Source organism: Nicotiana tabacum, chromosome 11 (assembly GCF_000715075.1).
Source record: "Nicotiana tabacum cultivar K326 chromosome 11, ASM71507v2, whole genome shotgun sequence".
In the NCBI taxonomy this organism is placed as follows: Eukaryota; Viridiplantae; Streptophyta; class Magnoliopsida; order Solanales; family Solanaceae; genus Nicotiana; species Nicotiana tabacum.
The window spans coordinates 84,220,017-84,238,106 of record NC_134090.1 but is presented as its reverse complement, the minus strand read 5'-3'; the positions used below and the strand labels follow the sequence as shown (position 1 = coordinate 84,238,106).

Here is an 18,090-nt window from a genome sequence, read left to right as displayed (position 1 = left end):
AGTCGAAGGGCATGCAAAGGTTCGTCATAGATATTCTATATCACTTCGTGTACGTTAGACTGCCAAAAAAGAGCTCCCTGCATAACCATACCAGACCAGTTGGTACTATGTCATGGTTTAACTGTAAAGTGCAAGCCAAAACACAATAAACCTGAGTACTAAAACTATGACGTAGGTCGCTCATGCAGATAGGTCAATTTTCATATATCTGCTTAATTACCTCTCTGTTCATCCACTATAAACGTATAGAGGCCTAAACTTGTTTAACAAGAACAAACAGCCGATCAGTTGCAAAGACAAATCATTCAATCTCAAGCCTAAACCATGGCTATTTTGAAATCTGTTCTTTCCCTGTTGATGTTGGCTATCCGTACTGTAATTGTGATGCAAAGCCAAGTCATTGAATCTCAGGGGCAGACATGCTCTGCATCACTTTGGAATTTGAACGTGTGTGCGCCTTTTGTAATGCCAGGAACATCGAATCCAAGCCCTAGTGCAGACTATTGTGCTGCCCTTAAATCGCTGGATCATGATTGCATTTGTAACACCCTTCGTGTTGCTGCCCGCCCTTCCCTCCCAGTGCAACCTTTCTTACCCTCTCTTGTGCTGGTCCGTAGTACTCTCTCCATTCCCAAATATTAGTCCATTTTGCAAATCGAATTTGCTTCTAAATATTAGTACGGAAAGGATCAAAACTACCGCTATTGCTTGATAAATGGTTTACAGATACCCTTCATCCATCCAAAAAAGCACACGACGTTAATTCTACTCATACACTTGCCCCCACGTCTAACGACAGCACTAATTGGACTCCAATTAAATGAGGTGATATATTTTTACTGGGCCATGTAGCATTTTGGGCTAGATAACACATATGGTTTTATTACCCGCCCCATTAACCGAACCTGCCCCAATTCTTCTACAATCCAGGTTAAAAAATAACCTAACTTCTTTTTCCTCCTCTATTTCATCCTTCAATGGCTCCTGTGGTCAACCCCTTCTCCTGACTGGTATCTTTTCTTCTTTGTCACTTCCAAGATTCTCGTGAACAGATTTTAGTACAAAAGATGAGGGCATAAAGCACAGAAACTATAAAATAAATTCGATACTTGACGAGCTTTGAGTCTTACAAGTAGACATAGTGACAAAATTGATGCCTAACCTGTGTCTAATTAATCAATCAGATGTCATTCTACATCGAAGATAATCATCTAAGATCATAGAATACCCCATATAGGCACCAACTGTTGCTACTGCTACGTATGAAAGGGATAAAAAGGACAGAAAGATAAAGAGAATAAAAAGTTGTTTGTCATTCAGCATAAAAATAGGAAATAAGAATACACGGTACTGAATAGGACTCCTCTGCTAACACACTAGGACACTTGGCATCCAACTACATAGGCCACGTTTATGGACTTAAACATAAATAACTAGGGACTAAAGTAATATAAATTAGACAAAGACTCCATAGCATAAATAAGAAAACTAATAACCTAAACTACCCTTCTTGTTAATCCCAGCTCGTAACAATCCCATCCTCCGTTAAAGAACCTTGATGACAGTCAAGGTTGAAATGTAGGGAATTAAGAACGAAGGAAATTAATATCCTCCCAGGTTGCTTCTTCAGAAGATAAGTTCGCCCACTGCACCAATACTTCAGTTGCCGCCTTATTCTTCTTCTTCTTCACCATGCATCGATCTAAGATTGCCACTGGTTCCACCAAAATTTGGCCTTCATTGTTGCAGATTAGGGGATCAATCAATGCTGCAGTTGGATTTCCAACCTTCCTATTAAGTTGTGACACATGAAATACCGGGTGAATCTTCGACCCGACGGGTAATCAAAGCTCATAAGCCACTTGGTCAATTCGTCGCATAATCTGATATGGGCTATAGAATTTCGAAGCTAACTTCAAATTCTTACAAATAGCTACCGACGTCTGTCGATAAGGTTACAATTTGAGGTATACCCAATCCCCTTCTTCAAAAACTCTCTTTGTTCTTTTGAATCGGCGAAAAGCTTCATCCTTTCTTGAGCCTTCTTTATATTCTCTTGCAGAACCTTGCTCATGATTCGCCTCTGTTTTAACATTTCATCCACGAAGTTCTCTTTGGACTGAGCCACTAGCTCGAATGTAGGTAAATGAGGATCATAACCATACAAAGCATTAAAAGGAGACATTTGAATTGCAAAATAATAGGTCGAGTTATAACAAAATTCTGCTAAGCTCAACCATTTACTCCAATTTGTTTGTTTATGACCCATCATACAATGAAGGTACCCTTCCAAACACCTATTGAGCCTTTTCGTTTGTTCATCTGTCTGTAGATGATAGGCAGAACTTAGCTTAATTTGCACTCCCATGCCCTTAAAAAGTTCCTTCCAGAATAAGCTAACAAATATAGGGTCCCTATCAGAGACAATTGACACTGGGTTCCCATGTAATTTAAGAATGTTGTCAAGAAAAACTTGAGCTATTTGAGATGTTGTTGTTGAAGTTTGGCAAAATGCCAAAGTCCAACATTGGTTGGGAGTTAAGTTTGGGGGGGATTTTTCCCCTATAAAAGAAGGCCTAATGTTTAGGATTGAAACACACCTCTCATTTGCCTTCTCATCTGTTTAAGGCATTTATATCTTCTCTCTTTAGTATTATTTCACTTGTATTTTTGGAGTGAAATAAAATATTGGTTGTGTCCAAGGAGTAGGCAAAATTAGCCGAACCTCGTAAATTCTGGTGTTCCCTTTATTGTTGTTTTATTGTCTTATTTATTATTTGGTGGCTGTCATAATTTTTGGTATAGTAGTTGTGACTTATTCACACTATATACATTTGGCTTACGCAACAATTGGTATCAGAGCCAAGGTACTGTCTAAGTATGCTCTGTAGTTGCAGCTTAGTCTGATCTTCTACATCAGAAAGGAAATAATCTTGATTTGTGTCGTCAGCTATTAAATAATATTTGTGTCAAATATGGGAGACAATAAACAAGAAGAATCTACATCAAGTGTCAACAATACGTCATCATTGGCATCTTCGCTTATGACAAGAATTGTGTCAAATGCGAAATTTGCGGTAGAAATTTTTGACGGGTCCGAACATTTTGGGATGTGGCAAAGTGAGGTTCTAGATGTCCTTTTTCAACAAGGGCTAGATCTGGCCATTGAAGAAAAGAAACCAGATGTTATTGGAGAAGAAGATTGGAGAATTATCAACCGTGTTGCTTGCGGTACCATTCGATCCTACCTTGCTAGAGAGCAGAAATATCCATACACAAAGTAAACTTCTGCAAGTAAATTATGGAAAGCACTGGAGGATAAATTTTTGAAGAAAAATAGTCAAAATAAATTGTACATGAAGAAGAGACTGTTTCACTTCACCTATGTTCCTGGTACCACGATGAATGAACATATCACCAGTTTCAATAAGTTGGTCACAGATTTGCAAAATATGGATACAACTTATGATGATGGTGACTTGGCCTTAATGTTGTTGGCGTCACTTCCTGATGAGTACGAGCACCTTGAAACTACTCTACTCCATGTAAATGACGAAGTTTCTCTCAGAGAAGTTTGTTCGGCTTTGTACAGCTATGAACAAAGAAAGCGAGAAAAACAGAAGGGCGGAGAAGGAGAAGCACTATTTGTAAGGGGTCGTCCTCAAAATCAAACGAGGACAAAGAAGGGAAGATCCAAGTCAAGATCCAGAACCAGCAAAGATGAATGTGCCTTTTGTCGAGAAAAGGGGCACTGGAAGAAAGACTGTCCGAAGTTGAAGAATAAGGCCAAACATAACAATGGAAAGGCCATTATGGATTCAAATGTAGCTGATTGTGATGATTCAGACTTCTCATTAGTTACAACAGAGTCATTAACATCATCAGACATATGGTTGATGGACTCGGCTTGTAGCCATCATATGTGTCCCAACAGGGACTGGTTTGTGGAATTTCAAGAAGGAGAATATGGAGTCATCCACACAGCGGATAACAGCCCTCTTACCTCATATGGCATTGGTTCAATACGATTGAGGAACCATGATAGAATGATCAGAACATTAACAGATGTTCAATATGTACCGGATTTGAAGAAGAATCTCATCTCGTGGGAGCCCTGGAATCAAAAGGGTTCAAAATCATTGCAGAAAATGGAGTGATGAGAGTATGCTCCGGTGCACTAGTGGTAATGAAGGCTAATCGGAAGAATAATAATATGTACCGCTATCGTGGCAGTACAGTTATTGGGACAGCGACAGTGACATCCAGTGATGACAAAGAGGCAGAAGCAACCAAGCTATGACACATGCGCTTGGGACATGCTGGAGGAAAATCCTTGAAAATTCTATCAGATCAAGGATTGTTAAAAGGAGTAAAAGCTTGCAACTTGGAATTTTGTGAGCATTGTGTTAAAGGGAAACAGACAAGGGTTAAATTTGGTACAACGATCCATAATACTAAAGGCATTTTGGATTATGTACACTCTGATGTTTGGGGTCCTTCCAAAATACCTTCATTGGGTGGGAAGCACTATTTTGTAACCTTTGTTGATGATTTTTCCCGAAGAGTATGGGTGTATACAATGAAGAGCAAAGATAAAGTGTTGGGAATTTTTCTCAAATGGAAGACGATGGTGGAGAATCAGACAGGCAGGAGGATCAAGTGTATTCGCACAGACAATGGAGGTGAATACAAAAATGATCATTTCAATAAGGTCTGTGAAAATGATGGCATCGTCCGACACTTCACTGTTAGACATACACCACAACAGAATGGAGTGGCAGAACGTATGAACCAGACCTTGCTGGAGAAGGTACGATGTATGTTGTCCAATGCTGGCTTGGGAAAAGAATTTTGGGCTGAGGCAATTACATATGCATGCCACCTCATTAATCGTCTACCATCTGCTGCTATTGATGGCAAGACACCATTTGAAAAATGGTATGGAAAACCTGCTGTAGATTATAACTCTTTGCACGTGTTTGGCTCAACTGCATATTATCATGTGACGGAGTCAAAATTGGATCCAAGGGCAAAGAAGGCTATTTTTATGGGAATTACTTCTGGAGTCAAAGGATATCGCTTATGGTATCCTATGACAAAGAAAGTAATATTCAGCAGAGATGTTACCTTTGATGAATCTGCTATGGTAAATAAGGTAACAGAAGACACCAAACAAAATAAAGGTGTTTCTAAGCAGGTGGAGTTTGAGGGAAAATTTATTTTTCCTACACAAGAAGCAGAGGAGGAAACAAATGAAGATTACCCTCTGGAAGGAGAGCCAGTAGAGGAGATTCCAACTCAGGAACCTCAACAACAACTTGAATCAATAGCAACCAGCAGGCCTAAAAGAACAATAACGAAACCTGTTCGTCTCATTGAGACGGTTGCTTGTGCAACCTCAATTGTAGCTGATAATGTTCCTACCACTTATAAAGACGCTGTCCAAAGTTCAGAAGAATATAAGTGGAGGATTGCCATGAATGATGAAATACAGTCCCTTCATCAGAATCATACATGGAGATTGGCCAATCTCCCGAAGGGAAAGAAGGCAATTGGGTACAAATGGGTATTTGCAAAGAAGGAAGGATTTCCTAACCAAGTAGATGTTCGCTACAAAGCAAGATTGGTGGCCAAAGGATATGCTCAAAAGGAGGGAATTGATTACAATGAAGTGTTTTCTCCAGTTGTAAAACATTCCTCCATTAGAATTATGTTGGCTTTGGTAGCACAATTGGATTTGGAACTAGTTCAGATGGATGTAAAAACTGCGTTTTTACATGGAAACTTGGAGGAGGAAATCTACATGACTCAGCCAGAAGGATTCAAAGTTGCTGGAAAAGAAAATATGGTGTGCAAACTTGAAAAATCATTGTACGGATTGAAACAATCTTCTAGACAATGGTACAAACGATTTGACGAGTTTATGTTACGACAAGGGTACAAGAGAAGCAAATACGATCATTGTGTGTATTTGCACAAGCTTAAAGATGGTTCTTTTGTATATCTTCTCCTATATGTTGATTATATGTTGATAGCTTCCAAGAATTCGGAAGAAATTGATAAGTTGAAGATTCAACTGAAGAAGGAGTTCGAGATGAAGGATTTGGGTGAGGCAAAGAAAATTCTTGGCATGGAGATAATTAGAGATAGACGTTCAAAGAAATTATGTTTATCTCAAAAGGAATATTTGAAGAGAGTACTTCAACGTTTTGGCATAGATGACAAGACTAAGCCAGTTAGTACTCCACTTGCTTCCCATTTTAAGCTAAGTACTATTATGTCGCCAATGGATGAAGCTGAACGAGAGTATATGTCAAAGGTACCATACGCAAATGCTGTTGGTAGCTTGATGTATGCAATGGTTTGCACAAGGCCTGACATTTCACAAGCTGTTGGAGTTATTAGCAGATATATGCACAATCCAGGGAAGGAGCATTGGCAAGCTGTGAAGTGGATTCTACGGTATATTCATAATATTGTAGATGTTGGGTTAGTTTTTGAGCAGGAAGACAATCAGTCTGTAATTGGATATTGTGACTCAGATTTTGCGGGTGATATGGACAAACAAAGATCAACTACTGGTTATGTGTTTACTTTTGCAAAGGCACCAGTTAGTTGGAAGTCTACTTTGCAGTCAACAGTTGCTTTGTCTACAACAGAGGCAGAGTACATGGCTATTACAGAGGCTGTGAAGGAGGCAATTTGGCTTCAAGGATTGCTAAAGGAGCTTGGTGTTGAACAAAAAGGTATCACAATTTTTTGTGATAGTCAAAGTGCTATTCAATTAGCGAAGAACCAAGTTTATCATGCAAGGACGAAGCATATTGATGTTCGGTATCATTTCGTACGAGAAATCATAGAAGAAAGAGGAGTCACAGTGAAGAAAATTCATACTACGGAGAATCCTGCTGATATGCTAACTAAGGTGGTGACTGCGATCAAGTTTCAACATTGTTTGGATTTGATCAACATTGTTGAACACTGAAGATTGAAGATGAAGACACAACCAAAATTTGTTATTGAGAGAGAATTGAAAATGTGGAATTTTGCCAAGGTGGAGATTTGTTGAAGTTTGGCAAAATGCCAAAGTCCCACATTGGTTGGGAGTTAAGTTTGGGGGGATTTTTCCCCTATAAAAGAAGGCCTAATGTTTAGGATTGAAACACACCTCTCATTTGCCTTCTCATCTGTTTAAGGCATTTGTATCTTCTCTCTTTAGTATTATTTCACTTGTATTTTTGGAGTGAAATAAAATATTGGTTGTGACCGAGGAGTAGGCAAAATTAGCCGAACCTCGTAAATTCTGGTGTTCCCTTTATTGTTGTTTTATTGTCTTATTTATTATTTGGTTGCTGTCATAATTTTTGGTATAGTAGTTGTGACTTATTCACACTATATACATTTGGCTTCCGCAACAGTTGTATAGGGGTGGGATAAGGCTAAAAAATGTGCGTACTTGGTGTAACGATCCACTACCACAAAGATTGCCTTTTTCCCTCCTGATTGAGGAAGCCCTTCGATGAAATCCATAGTAATATGTTCACATGCTCTAGAAGGAATATGCAAAGGTTGAAGGAGACCTGGGTATGCAACATTCTCCCCTTTGTTTTTTTGGCAATTGTCACATTCAGACACAAACTCTTTAATATCTGACAAAAGACCAGGCCAATAGAACATTGCTCTTAGCTTTTGCTGAGTTGCAAGGACCCTTGAATGTCATCCCCATGCTATGAGGTGCATAGCTTCAATCAATTTCTGCCTATAACGTCCACCATTGCCAATCCAAATTTGCCCTTTATGCCTTATAATTCCTTGTTATAGCAACACATCCGATACAGAATTTGCATCAAGCAACAAACTGGACAACACCTTGGAGACTTCCGAGTATCCTTCATAATTGTTGAGGACTTCTTGCACTCAAGCTGGTTGCACCAATGTCATGGCTTGACAATCAGCTTCTTTTTAAATCTGCGAGACAGGGCATCAACTGCAACATTTTCACTCCCTTTTGTATAATGAATCTCATAACTAAGACCAAGTAGCTTAGTAAAGCCCTTGTGTTGCAATGAAGTAGTCACTCTCTGATCCTTTAGATATTTAGACTGAAATGATCAGTTTTAATAACCAAATGAGTTGGTTAGAGGTAATGTCGCCATTTCTCAATAGCTAACAATAATGCAATCAACTCCTTCTGATAAGTCAATAGCCCAAGATGTTTTTACCCCAAAGCTTGAATTAGAAAGGCTATAGGACGTCCCTGTTGCATTTAAACTGCACCCACTCCACTTCCACATGCATAAACTTCCATGACAAAATGCTTAGTAAAATCAGGAAGGGCCGAAATAGGTGCTTGTATCATAGCCTGCTTTAAGGCTTCAAAAGCTTGTGTTGCCTCTTCATTCTAGTTGAAAACTCCATTCTTTAGTAAGTTAGACAAAGGCCTACTTAAGATAGCAAAATATCGGATGAACCTTCGATAGTATCTAGTAAGCCCAAAGAAACCACAAAGGGCATTGATGTTGTTGGGCCTGGCCCAATTCACCATGGCCTCAATCTTAGAGTTATCAGTGCTAACCCCCTTCCCAGATATAATGTGTCCCAAATATTTAATTTGGGATTGACTAAAACTTCATTTGTATAATTTTGCAAACAATTGATTAGTTCGTAAAACTTCAAATACAATTTTTAGATGAGCCTCATGGTCACCAAATGTAGCACTATAAACAAGAGTATCATCAAAAGAAAACAAAAATAAATTTTCTAAGATGAGGGCCGAATACCTTATGCATTATTGCCTGAAAAGTTTTCAGGGAATTACTGAGCCCAAAAGGCATTACCCAAAATTGCCAAAGGCCATGATGGGTGCGGAATGCTGTTTTGAATTCATCCTCTTCGCACATGCGAATTTGACGATATGCAGAACGTAAATCCAACTTTGAAAATAAATTAGCTCCATGCAATTCATCCAAGAGATCTTCTACCACCGGAATGGGATACTTATTCTTAACCATGATGTCATTCAATTGACGGTAATCTACGTATATTCTCCATGATGCATCTTTTTTCTTTATCAAGATGACAAGTGAAGCAAAAGGGGACGAGCTAGGAACCACTGTGCTGGCTTGTAATATTTTCTGCACTAGCTTTTCAGTCATATTCTTTTGTTCGTAGGAGTAGTGATATGTCTTTTGATTCACAACTTTTGCTCCAGGTAAAAAGCTGAATAATGTGATCACACCTCTATCTAGGAGGTAGCCCTTTGGGTTCTTGGAATACATCTGCATAATGAGTCAGCATTTTATTAAATTGAACTGGAACTGGGTTGACACCAGTACTCTCCATAGAGTTTATCTGGGCTTAGGCCACAAAACTGCAAAAACTCCCTTTTAATAATTTGGTCATAAATTGAGGATGGTAGGAGATATCTGAGAACTTTCCTTTCTGCCAAAAAGAGTCATCACATCCCTATCTTTTATAAAGGAAATACTGTGAGGATTGGTGTTTAACATGATGGGAGTAACTGAATCGATCCAATCGATTCCCAACACAATATCACAACCTTTAACTCGCAACCAACATAAATCAAAGAGGAATTGATGGTTATCCTCATTCAATGATACATTCTTTTTCACCAGAAAGGAAGTGCAACAAGTTTGGCTTACATTGATGCCCTGAAAAATAATGATCATGTCATTTGAAACACAAATTCTTTTTACGGAGCTCATTCAATGATACATTCTTTTTCACTAGTTGTTTGCTTGATCCATTGGTTAGTAGTTTAGGGGGTATGGAAGAAGGTAAGGTTGGGATGGTTCTTGTGGTGGGTGTTGGTAAAGGAGATCCGAGGTGAGTGACTGTGTAACGAAGTTATAAGTTTTTGTAGATGGCCATCAAGGTTTGTTCATGCAATTTAGCAATTTCAATAGCATCCAAAAAGGTTTGAGGGTTAGAAGCCCTCACCATATGTTGTAAATCAGGTTTAAGCCCGCCACAAAACAAGAAACAAAATATATATACGACAGCCATAGCGACGACAGACATCCAAGCAGAACATTTTCCATAAAACTTGACCCCCATGGTCTATCATATATACGTCAAACTACATATCAACCGTGTCTTTAATATGAACTTCCACATAATGTATTCTGGGCTCTGGAGGAATTTTATAGAACTCAAAAAACCTCTCACAACGCCTACTTCAGCCCCTTGGATTGTTGTTGTCAAACTCCAAAAAAGATAGTTTAGCCTTAGGGGTATTGAACATAGTCGTGGTGTTATTATGATACTGAGCTGGGGTGATATTGTTTGGTGGTATGATGGTCGGAACTGGGCAAGATGAAAATTCGGTTGGTTGGTGAGATAGAAGGGAGGTGGGAAGAAATATTGAAGTGGTCAAGGAAGAAGAGTTATAAAAGGTGTATTTGTTTGAGAGTTAACTCTATGTGGGAAAACAACATAAGAGGAATCAGGGTTAGTGATGCTAGGGTAGAGAACAAGTGTTGGTGGAAAAGAAATTGATGGGCATGGATTGAAGGGAACTGGGGTCAGGGTCATACCCCTTCCAACATGAACAGAGGTAGGGCTAAACGATGCAGGGGTGAAAGAAGAAACAGAAGAAACTGATGATGGGGTAAAAGGAGAAGCTGCAGAGCGCAAGTTACAGCCCACTGAAGACTCACCTTGGTTTACCAATGACCCCCTTGCAACAATAAATCTAGGGCCTGCATATGTGACATCGATGCCGATCGCTGATCCGAACTCAGCTGACCTATTAGCCTTTCCATACGCCTGTTGTTCTCATCGTGACGTTGAAGAGATTCAGCGTCCTTACGAGCTTGAACTTCTTCCATTCGCTCAAGCTTTTTCTAAGTCTCAAGCATAAAGGCCATCATCTGAGTTTCAAACTTTTTCCTATTATCGACATCTTTCGCTGTTTTCCCTCACTGAGAGTTAACCATCGACGGAGCAACACGCCGGGACGTCACCGCTGTTATACTAATATGTAGCTACTGCTACGTATGAAAGGGATAAAACGGACAGAAAGATAAAGAGAATAAAAAGTTGTTTGTCATTCAGCATAAAAAATAGGAAATGAGAATACACGGTACTATATAGGACTCCCCTGCTAATAGACTAGGACACTTGGCATCCAACTACATAGGCCACGTTTAAGGACTTAAACATAACTAACTTGGAACTAAAGTAATATAAACTAGACAAAGACTCCATAACAGAAATAAGAAAACTAGCCTTAATAATACAAACTACCCTTCTTGTTACTCCCAGCTCGTAACACGAACCTTAACTTCAAGTTTTCCCCTTCCCTCTTCCTCTACATCAAAATAAAGACAAAAATCAAAAATTTATAGTAAAAGATTCAAAACATAAAACATGTAACTTAAAGTTATACTAATAAAACAAATCAAGAACATCAAACCGCATAAGATAAGAAGAAGCACTTTCTTTTTAAGAAAAAGCACTTAACATTCAAACAACACACTAAACAAAAAAAATAAAAAATTGAAAAAACCTTAATTGATTCTCACCAAAGCAGCAACGTTTCTGCTGGCCATTGTTCAGCCAATAATTCTAGCCATGTCTGTGCCTTCTTTGCTTTAACAAAAGTCCGAATAATAATAATAATGATAATTTATAAGTCAAATTTACTTGAGGAAAAGCAGGTTCATCTAAACAGATGACCTTTTAACCCGGGTAAAAAGACTAGGATTGAATCTCGTTAGTAATTCGAGTTTCGACCCATTTTTTATTTTTGGCCGGGCTTGCCATGTGGCCCAGTAAAAAAATTCCACGTCATTAAATTAAAAACCCACTAGTTCTGCCATTAGACGTGAGGGCAATTTTATTAATAAAACTAATGTCATGTGCTTTTTCGGATGAATACATGGATAGAGAATATCTATAAACCATTTATCAAACAATAGGGGTAGTTTTGACCCTTTTCCTCAACATGAAGCATGGCAACAAAGAAAGGGAGTGGCTGAGAAACACACTTAGCTTGAATTAGAGAGTTCATAGTTTACATGTTATAGATATTTGAAACAGATATAAAGTTATATATGAAGAATAGAAAAGGAAGTTTAGAAGGAAACTAATGAAAGGCAGATTGTAAGTAACTGAGATACGGTGCTTGTTCATGGAGATTAATAAAAAGAATTTCTTTACCCAAAAAAAAAAAGTTTTGACCCTTTTCTGTGATAGTACATTTTAGAACACCAAGAAGCATTTAGGAGTATTACTTTCTTTTTTCTAATTCACTCTTACTGCAAAGTAGTAATTAATGAGACGTTTAACTGAGAGATAAAGGAAAATTCAGACAAATTCCCTTATGATTAATTCTATCAACTGTATTAATTAGGCAGTGTGCAAAACTTTAAAAAACAGATAATATGGACCAAGTGTAATATTTAAAAATATCATTACAAGCGGAGGATATAAGTTTTCTTAATTGGGTAAGAACTATAAGATGAAGTCTAGTAGTATAAGTTAACATTAAGGATGTAAGAGAAAATTTACTGTTTTGCAACTCCAGGTATATACAGGGGCGAATGTAGAGTTTGTGTCACGACCCTAAATCCGGGCCCGGTCGTGATGACACCTATCATGAAATAAGGCCAGCCGACACAAACACTCAATACCGATTAACAGTTATTTAATTCATAATTAAGCCATTAATAAGTGATAAATTCCAAAATAAGTGAAATAGAACAAATGCGGAAACAAACACAGACCGACATCGAGGTATCACCAGTCATGAGCATCTAAACATCTGACTAAGAGTATGAAAGAGACTACGCAGTCTGTTATAGAACTAATACAAAGGAAAGTAAGACAAGAGGGAGAAGCACTGGGCTACGAATGCCGAGCAGCTACCTAGTGAACTCCGAACAGCCTGCTGGAAGCAATCAGCCCTCGCTTGCGGGACCCAAGGCTCCTGAATATACACACAGGGTGCAGGGAGTAATGTGAGTACGCCAACTCAGTGAGTAATAAAAGTAAAGGCAGCTGAGCGATAAGAAAACACGTAAAACACATCAAAAATGCTACAACGAGGCGGTATAAAATTAGAGTAATACAATATGGTAGTAAAAGCTCGTACAAACACCTTAGTTCAATAAAAGCTTCTTAAAACACCTTTTAATAGTTAAACGAGTAAATGAAAAATAGTGAGAAAAAATAAACACATAAAATTCGCCCCTCACACAAAGTACCAACAAAATCAGCCCATCGGGCTATCTCACAATCACTCGTATCAGCTCCTCAGGCAATAGCATGGAACAACATCAGCCCCTCGGGCTATAACACATCTCACACTGGGTACCCGCACTCACTGGGGGTGTACAGACTCTTGGAGGAGCGCCTTATGGCCCAAAGTGCAATATCAAGCTATCTCATGGCATAATCAAACAGGCTCTCGGCCTCATATCAAGCCACCTTGTGGCGTAAAACTCAGGCTCTCGGCCTCCAAATCATGAATCAGCATAATACCGCTGTGGCGCGCAGCCCAATCCCATAATAACCTCAAAACACAGCCCCTCGGCCCTACTCAGTCAGAAATCTCTAAAAGCCACTCGGGCAGAGTAAAATGTGATGCTTAGCTCAAAATTACATCAATAAACTCCTTATCCTCCCACGAGTTCATCCATATCAAAAGTACCAAAATTCGACCACAAATAACCCCTCAAACCCTTGCTCAAGGGTCTCCAATCTCAAGCCCTAGTTTCTTCAATATTTACCCACCAATTTCCATAAATTTCAAGCCTAATCAATGAAATAACACCATATGAATGAGTTTTATGATAAAAAATCTTACCTCAATGAAGTTCCCTCTGATTCCCTCTTCAAAATCCCCCAACAAGCTCCAAAATCGATTTAAAATGGCGAAGAAAGGCTGAAAATCACGAAGGATGGAATATATACCTTCTGACCCAGGGATTCCACACCTGCGGTCCTTTTCTTGCATCTGCAGTCCCGCTTCTGCGGCCAAAGAACCGCATCTGCGGTTTTCACTTAAAAACCAAGTTCCGCATCTGCGATGGAACACCCGCACCTACGCTATCGCAGGTACGCTAACCCAACCACTTCTGCGGTTCCAGCTCCCCAGGGTTAATCCGCATCTGCGACCCTCTGGGCATTTCTGCGAGCCTGCACCTGTGGTCCCCTAGCCGCAGGTGCAGTTATGATAGCAATAGGAAATCTTCAGCTGCCAAAACCCAACTCAAAATCTTCTGTCAACCATCCGAAATTACCCTGAGGCCCCCGGGACCTCAACCAAAAGCACAAATAAGTCATATACCACTATGCAAACTTATGCCAATCTTCAAAACAGCTCAAACAACATCAAATCAACCAAAACACATTGGATTCAAGCCTAAGGATCCAAAAATCTTTCGAATTCCGCTATTGATCAAAAAGTCTATCACACCACGTCCGAATGACTTGAAATTTTGCAAACATATCCCAAATGACACGACAGACCTATTGCAACTCCCGGAATTCCATTTCGACCCCTATATCAAAATCTCACCTATCAATCGGAAAAGGCCAAAATTCCAACTTCACCAATTCAAGCCTAAATCTACTACGAACCTCCAAAATAAATTCTGATCACACCCCAAAGTCTCAAATCATCTCCCGAAGCTATTCGAACCATCAAAATTCACATCCGAACCCTATTTCACATAAGTCAATATCCGGTTGACTTTTCCAACTTAAGCTTACTCAAAAGAGACTAAGTATCTCAAACCTTACCAAAACCTCTCCGAACTCGAGCCAACTAACCCGATAACACATAATACGACTGAACAAGACAATAAGAAGCAGACATGGGGAAAACGGAATGGTAACACATAAAACGACCGGCCGGGTTGTTACATCCTCCCCCTCTTAAACAAACGTTCATCCTCGAAAGGGTCAAGAAACATACCTAAAGCCTCAAATAGGTAAGGATATCTGCTCTACATCTCCTGCTCGGTCTCCCAAGTAGCCTCCTCCACGGGCCGACCTCTCCATTGAACTTTTACTAAAGCTATATCCTTTGACCTCAACTTTCGAACCTGATGCTCCAAAATAGCTACTGGCTCCACATCATAAGTCAAATCATCATCTAATTGAACCGTGCTAAAATCTAGAACATGAGACGGATCGCCAATATACTTCCGGAGCATGGAAACATGAATTACTGGATGCACACTCGATAAGCTGGGTGGCAAAGCAAGCTCATAAGCCTCCTCCCCAAACTTCCAAAGCACCTCAAAAGGCCCAATGAACCGAGGATTCAATTTACCCTTCTTCCCAAATCTCATAACACCCTTCATGGGTGAAACCTTTAGCAGAACCTTCTCACCAACCATGTAGGACACATCCTAACCTTCTTGTCAGTATAACTCTTTTGTCTCGACTGCACTGTATGAAGACTCTCCTGAATCACCCTCACCTTGTCTAAAACATCCCGCACCAAATCTGTACCCAATAGCCTAGCCTCACCGGGCTCAAACCAACCAACTGGAGATCTACACTGCCTCCCATACAAAGCCTCATATGGAGCCATCTGAATACTCGACTGATAACTGTTGTTATAAGCAAACTCTGCGAGCGGTAGAAACTGATCACATGACCCTCCGAGATCAATGACACAGACACGCAACATATCCTCCAATATCTGAATAGTGCGCTCGGACTGCCCATCCATCTAAGGGAGAAAAGCTTTGCTCAACTCAACCTGAGTACCCAACTTTCGCTGCACCGGCCTCCAAAACTGTAAAGTAAATTGAGTGCCCCTCTCTTAAATGATGGAAACTAGCACACCATGCAAATGAACAATCCCCTTGTCGATATCCAATTTTTCCCTATGTATTTTTCATATACAAAACACTTTCAAGATAACATATGCACACATATATAAGCATGCCCAAGTGTTTTAGTATTTTTTCCCAATTTTTAAATATTTTTAAAATCAATTTATTGCTCATTTCAGTAGTATAAAAACCAAAAATTATTCCCAAATTTATCATTTTGGTGGATAATTTGTTTTATTTCCCATATTTATAGAAAAATATAGTTAATGTAATTTTTATATATTTCTACAAATTTATTTGGTATTTTTAAAGCTAAATTGCATATAATTGCAATTCTAGCCTACTTTAAGATTTAATAGCATTTTCATAATTAAAAAATTGGTTCCAACATTTTTAAATCAATATTTATATATTATTAACTGATCCAATACTCTTGATTTACTTTCAAAATTATTTTACTATTTTTTATAAAATAAAAAGGGAAAAACTGGCTATTTAAAATCTGGCCCATTTTTATTTCAATCATAGCCAAATTGACCCCCCTAATTGACCCAATTTTGAAACCCAATTGGACCGGCCCAATTCTAATCTAACCCGACCCCCGACCCAACCAATTAACCCGCCTGGCCCTTTCTTTCAATCCAGGCCGTTGATCACTTAGATCAACAACCACGATCACCCCTTACCTTTTTTAATTCACTAACCCTACCTTAATCCCCTCATTTCCATCTCTCAGTCGCCTTTGAATACTCGCCCTCTCTCAAACTCTCTCGATGGTTCCTAAAACCGTAGCCTCTCTCACCCCCTTCAAACGCAATCTCACTGGAACCCATGGCTTCTCAGGCCATGGATGGCCTGTACTCACCCTCCTCCACCATTAAACCCTGAGTGTTCGAAGTTTCGAGGTCCGACCTCGATGGTGTCCTTTCATATCTCTACAGATCCAAGGTTCTATGGCCTCTCCAGCCTGGCTCCGACGTATTCAAACATCAGAAGCCTATTTCTGACCTCTCCGACTTAAGATCGGACCTTCTTCCAAGCCTTTCTCATTTCTAGGGTTTATCTAAAACCCTAAGCTATTCGAGGTTTTTATCTGGTTGTTTTCTTATATCTATGCTATGTTCGTGCTCTACTTGAGTTCTTAAACATTTTCCCTAATTTTCTTTCAAAAATTACTTCTCTTCGATTTAAGGTCTCTGAAAAGGTTTTAAAATGTTTTCTGACTCCTCTTCTTCTTCTCTTTGTGTGAATCTGTCTATGCTTTGTTTTTATGTTCTCTTTTCTACCTCGCATGTCCTTCTCCTGTGTTCTTATGTTTGCCTTATTTTGCATGTCCTTCTATTGTGCTCCGTTCTTTCTTCTACTGGTTTCTATATCATGTTTTCACATGTTTATCTTATGTATTCGTTTACCCCTATGTTCCTCTATTGTATTTTCTACTAAGCTTTTAGATCTTTAGTTGCCTTCTTCTGGATTTTATTTGAGTTCTTTGTTAAACATGTTTCCTCTACTGTTCTCTTAAGTGATATACTATCTTGTTTCTCTTTTGAAACTTGTTTAAGTTCCAAGATTTCTTAAAACATGTTCTTTATGCTTCAAATCAGTTCTTCATTCTATTTGCCTTGAACCTGCTATTTTATCTCTTTGTTTTCACATGAATCCCTGAAAGAGACCTCTGAGCCTGTTTCAGTTATTTGTCTTCTCTTCTCTGTATCTGAATCGAGTTGAAAACCCTGGGATTTGGGGGGTTTTTTGGCGAGTTTGATCTTGTGTTTTGGACTAGGGTTCTATTTGGGACCCCGGACACTCTCAAACTCATTCTGAGTCTATGTACTGGATTTGAGCCTCTTTGTTATGACCCAGAACTCTTCTATACTAGACTTTTTCGCATGATAGTTCTTTCTTGTTCGATATGTCTGTATGCTTTATATATGAGGAATTTTGCCTTTAAAAGGTTTTGTCAACTTCTGATTGATTCGAAATTCCTCTTAATAAGGTTTGATTGATTGTTACTGATTTTACTTAAGTAAAACCCTTTCCTCATTTTTCCTGACTTGGTTCATTCGAACAAAGCCTGCAATTTTGATTTCACTGGCTTTTTAGTGATCGCCTTTCCTTATTTGCACAAATCATGTACCACTGGACCTTTGCCTTAAATAACTTCTGTGTATTTACCCTTCTTGTGCTACTTTGGAAAAGATTTTGATCAAACTCTTTCCTTAATTATCTAGCTCATTTGAAATCAGAATCCTTTAATTGAAGGGAGACCTTATGT

At 39.0% G+C, this 18,090-nt stretch overlaps 1 protein-coding gene across 1 annotated transcript; it reads right to left on the bottom strand.

The window, feature by feature from the left end:
• Positions 1-1,586: 1,586 nt before the first annotated feature.
• On the bottom strand, positions 1,587-10,077 carry LOC142165924 (uncharacterized). Its single transcript, XM_075224314.1, has 6 exons — positions 10,018-10,077; positions 8,781-9,278; positions 8,278-8,401; positions 7,401-7,649; positions 1,974-2,433; positions 1,587-1,791 (listed from the first exon to the last, which is right to left on the bottom strand). Exons 1-6 carry the CDS (start codon positions 10,075-10,077, stop codon positions 1,587-1,589), a joined length of 1,596 nt encoding a protein of 531 aa, XP_075080415.1.
• Positions 10,078-18,090: the final 8,013 nt, after the last annotated feature.

Coding starts and splice junctions, on each gene's coding strand:
- LOC142165924 (XM_075224314.1), bottom strand. CDS start 10,077: ATGGGGGTCAAGTTTTATGGAAAATGTTCTGCTTGGATGTCTGTCGTC. Junction 9,279..10,017: donor CTGTCGTCGCTATGGCTGTC/GTATATATATTT, acceptor CTCATTATGCAG/ATGTATTCCAAGAACCCAAA. Junction 7,650..8,277: donor TGCATGTGGAAGTGGAGTGG/GTGCAGTTTAAA, acceptor GTCTTTTGTCAG/ATATTAAAGAGTTTGTGTCT.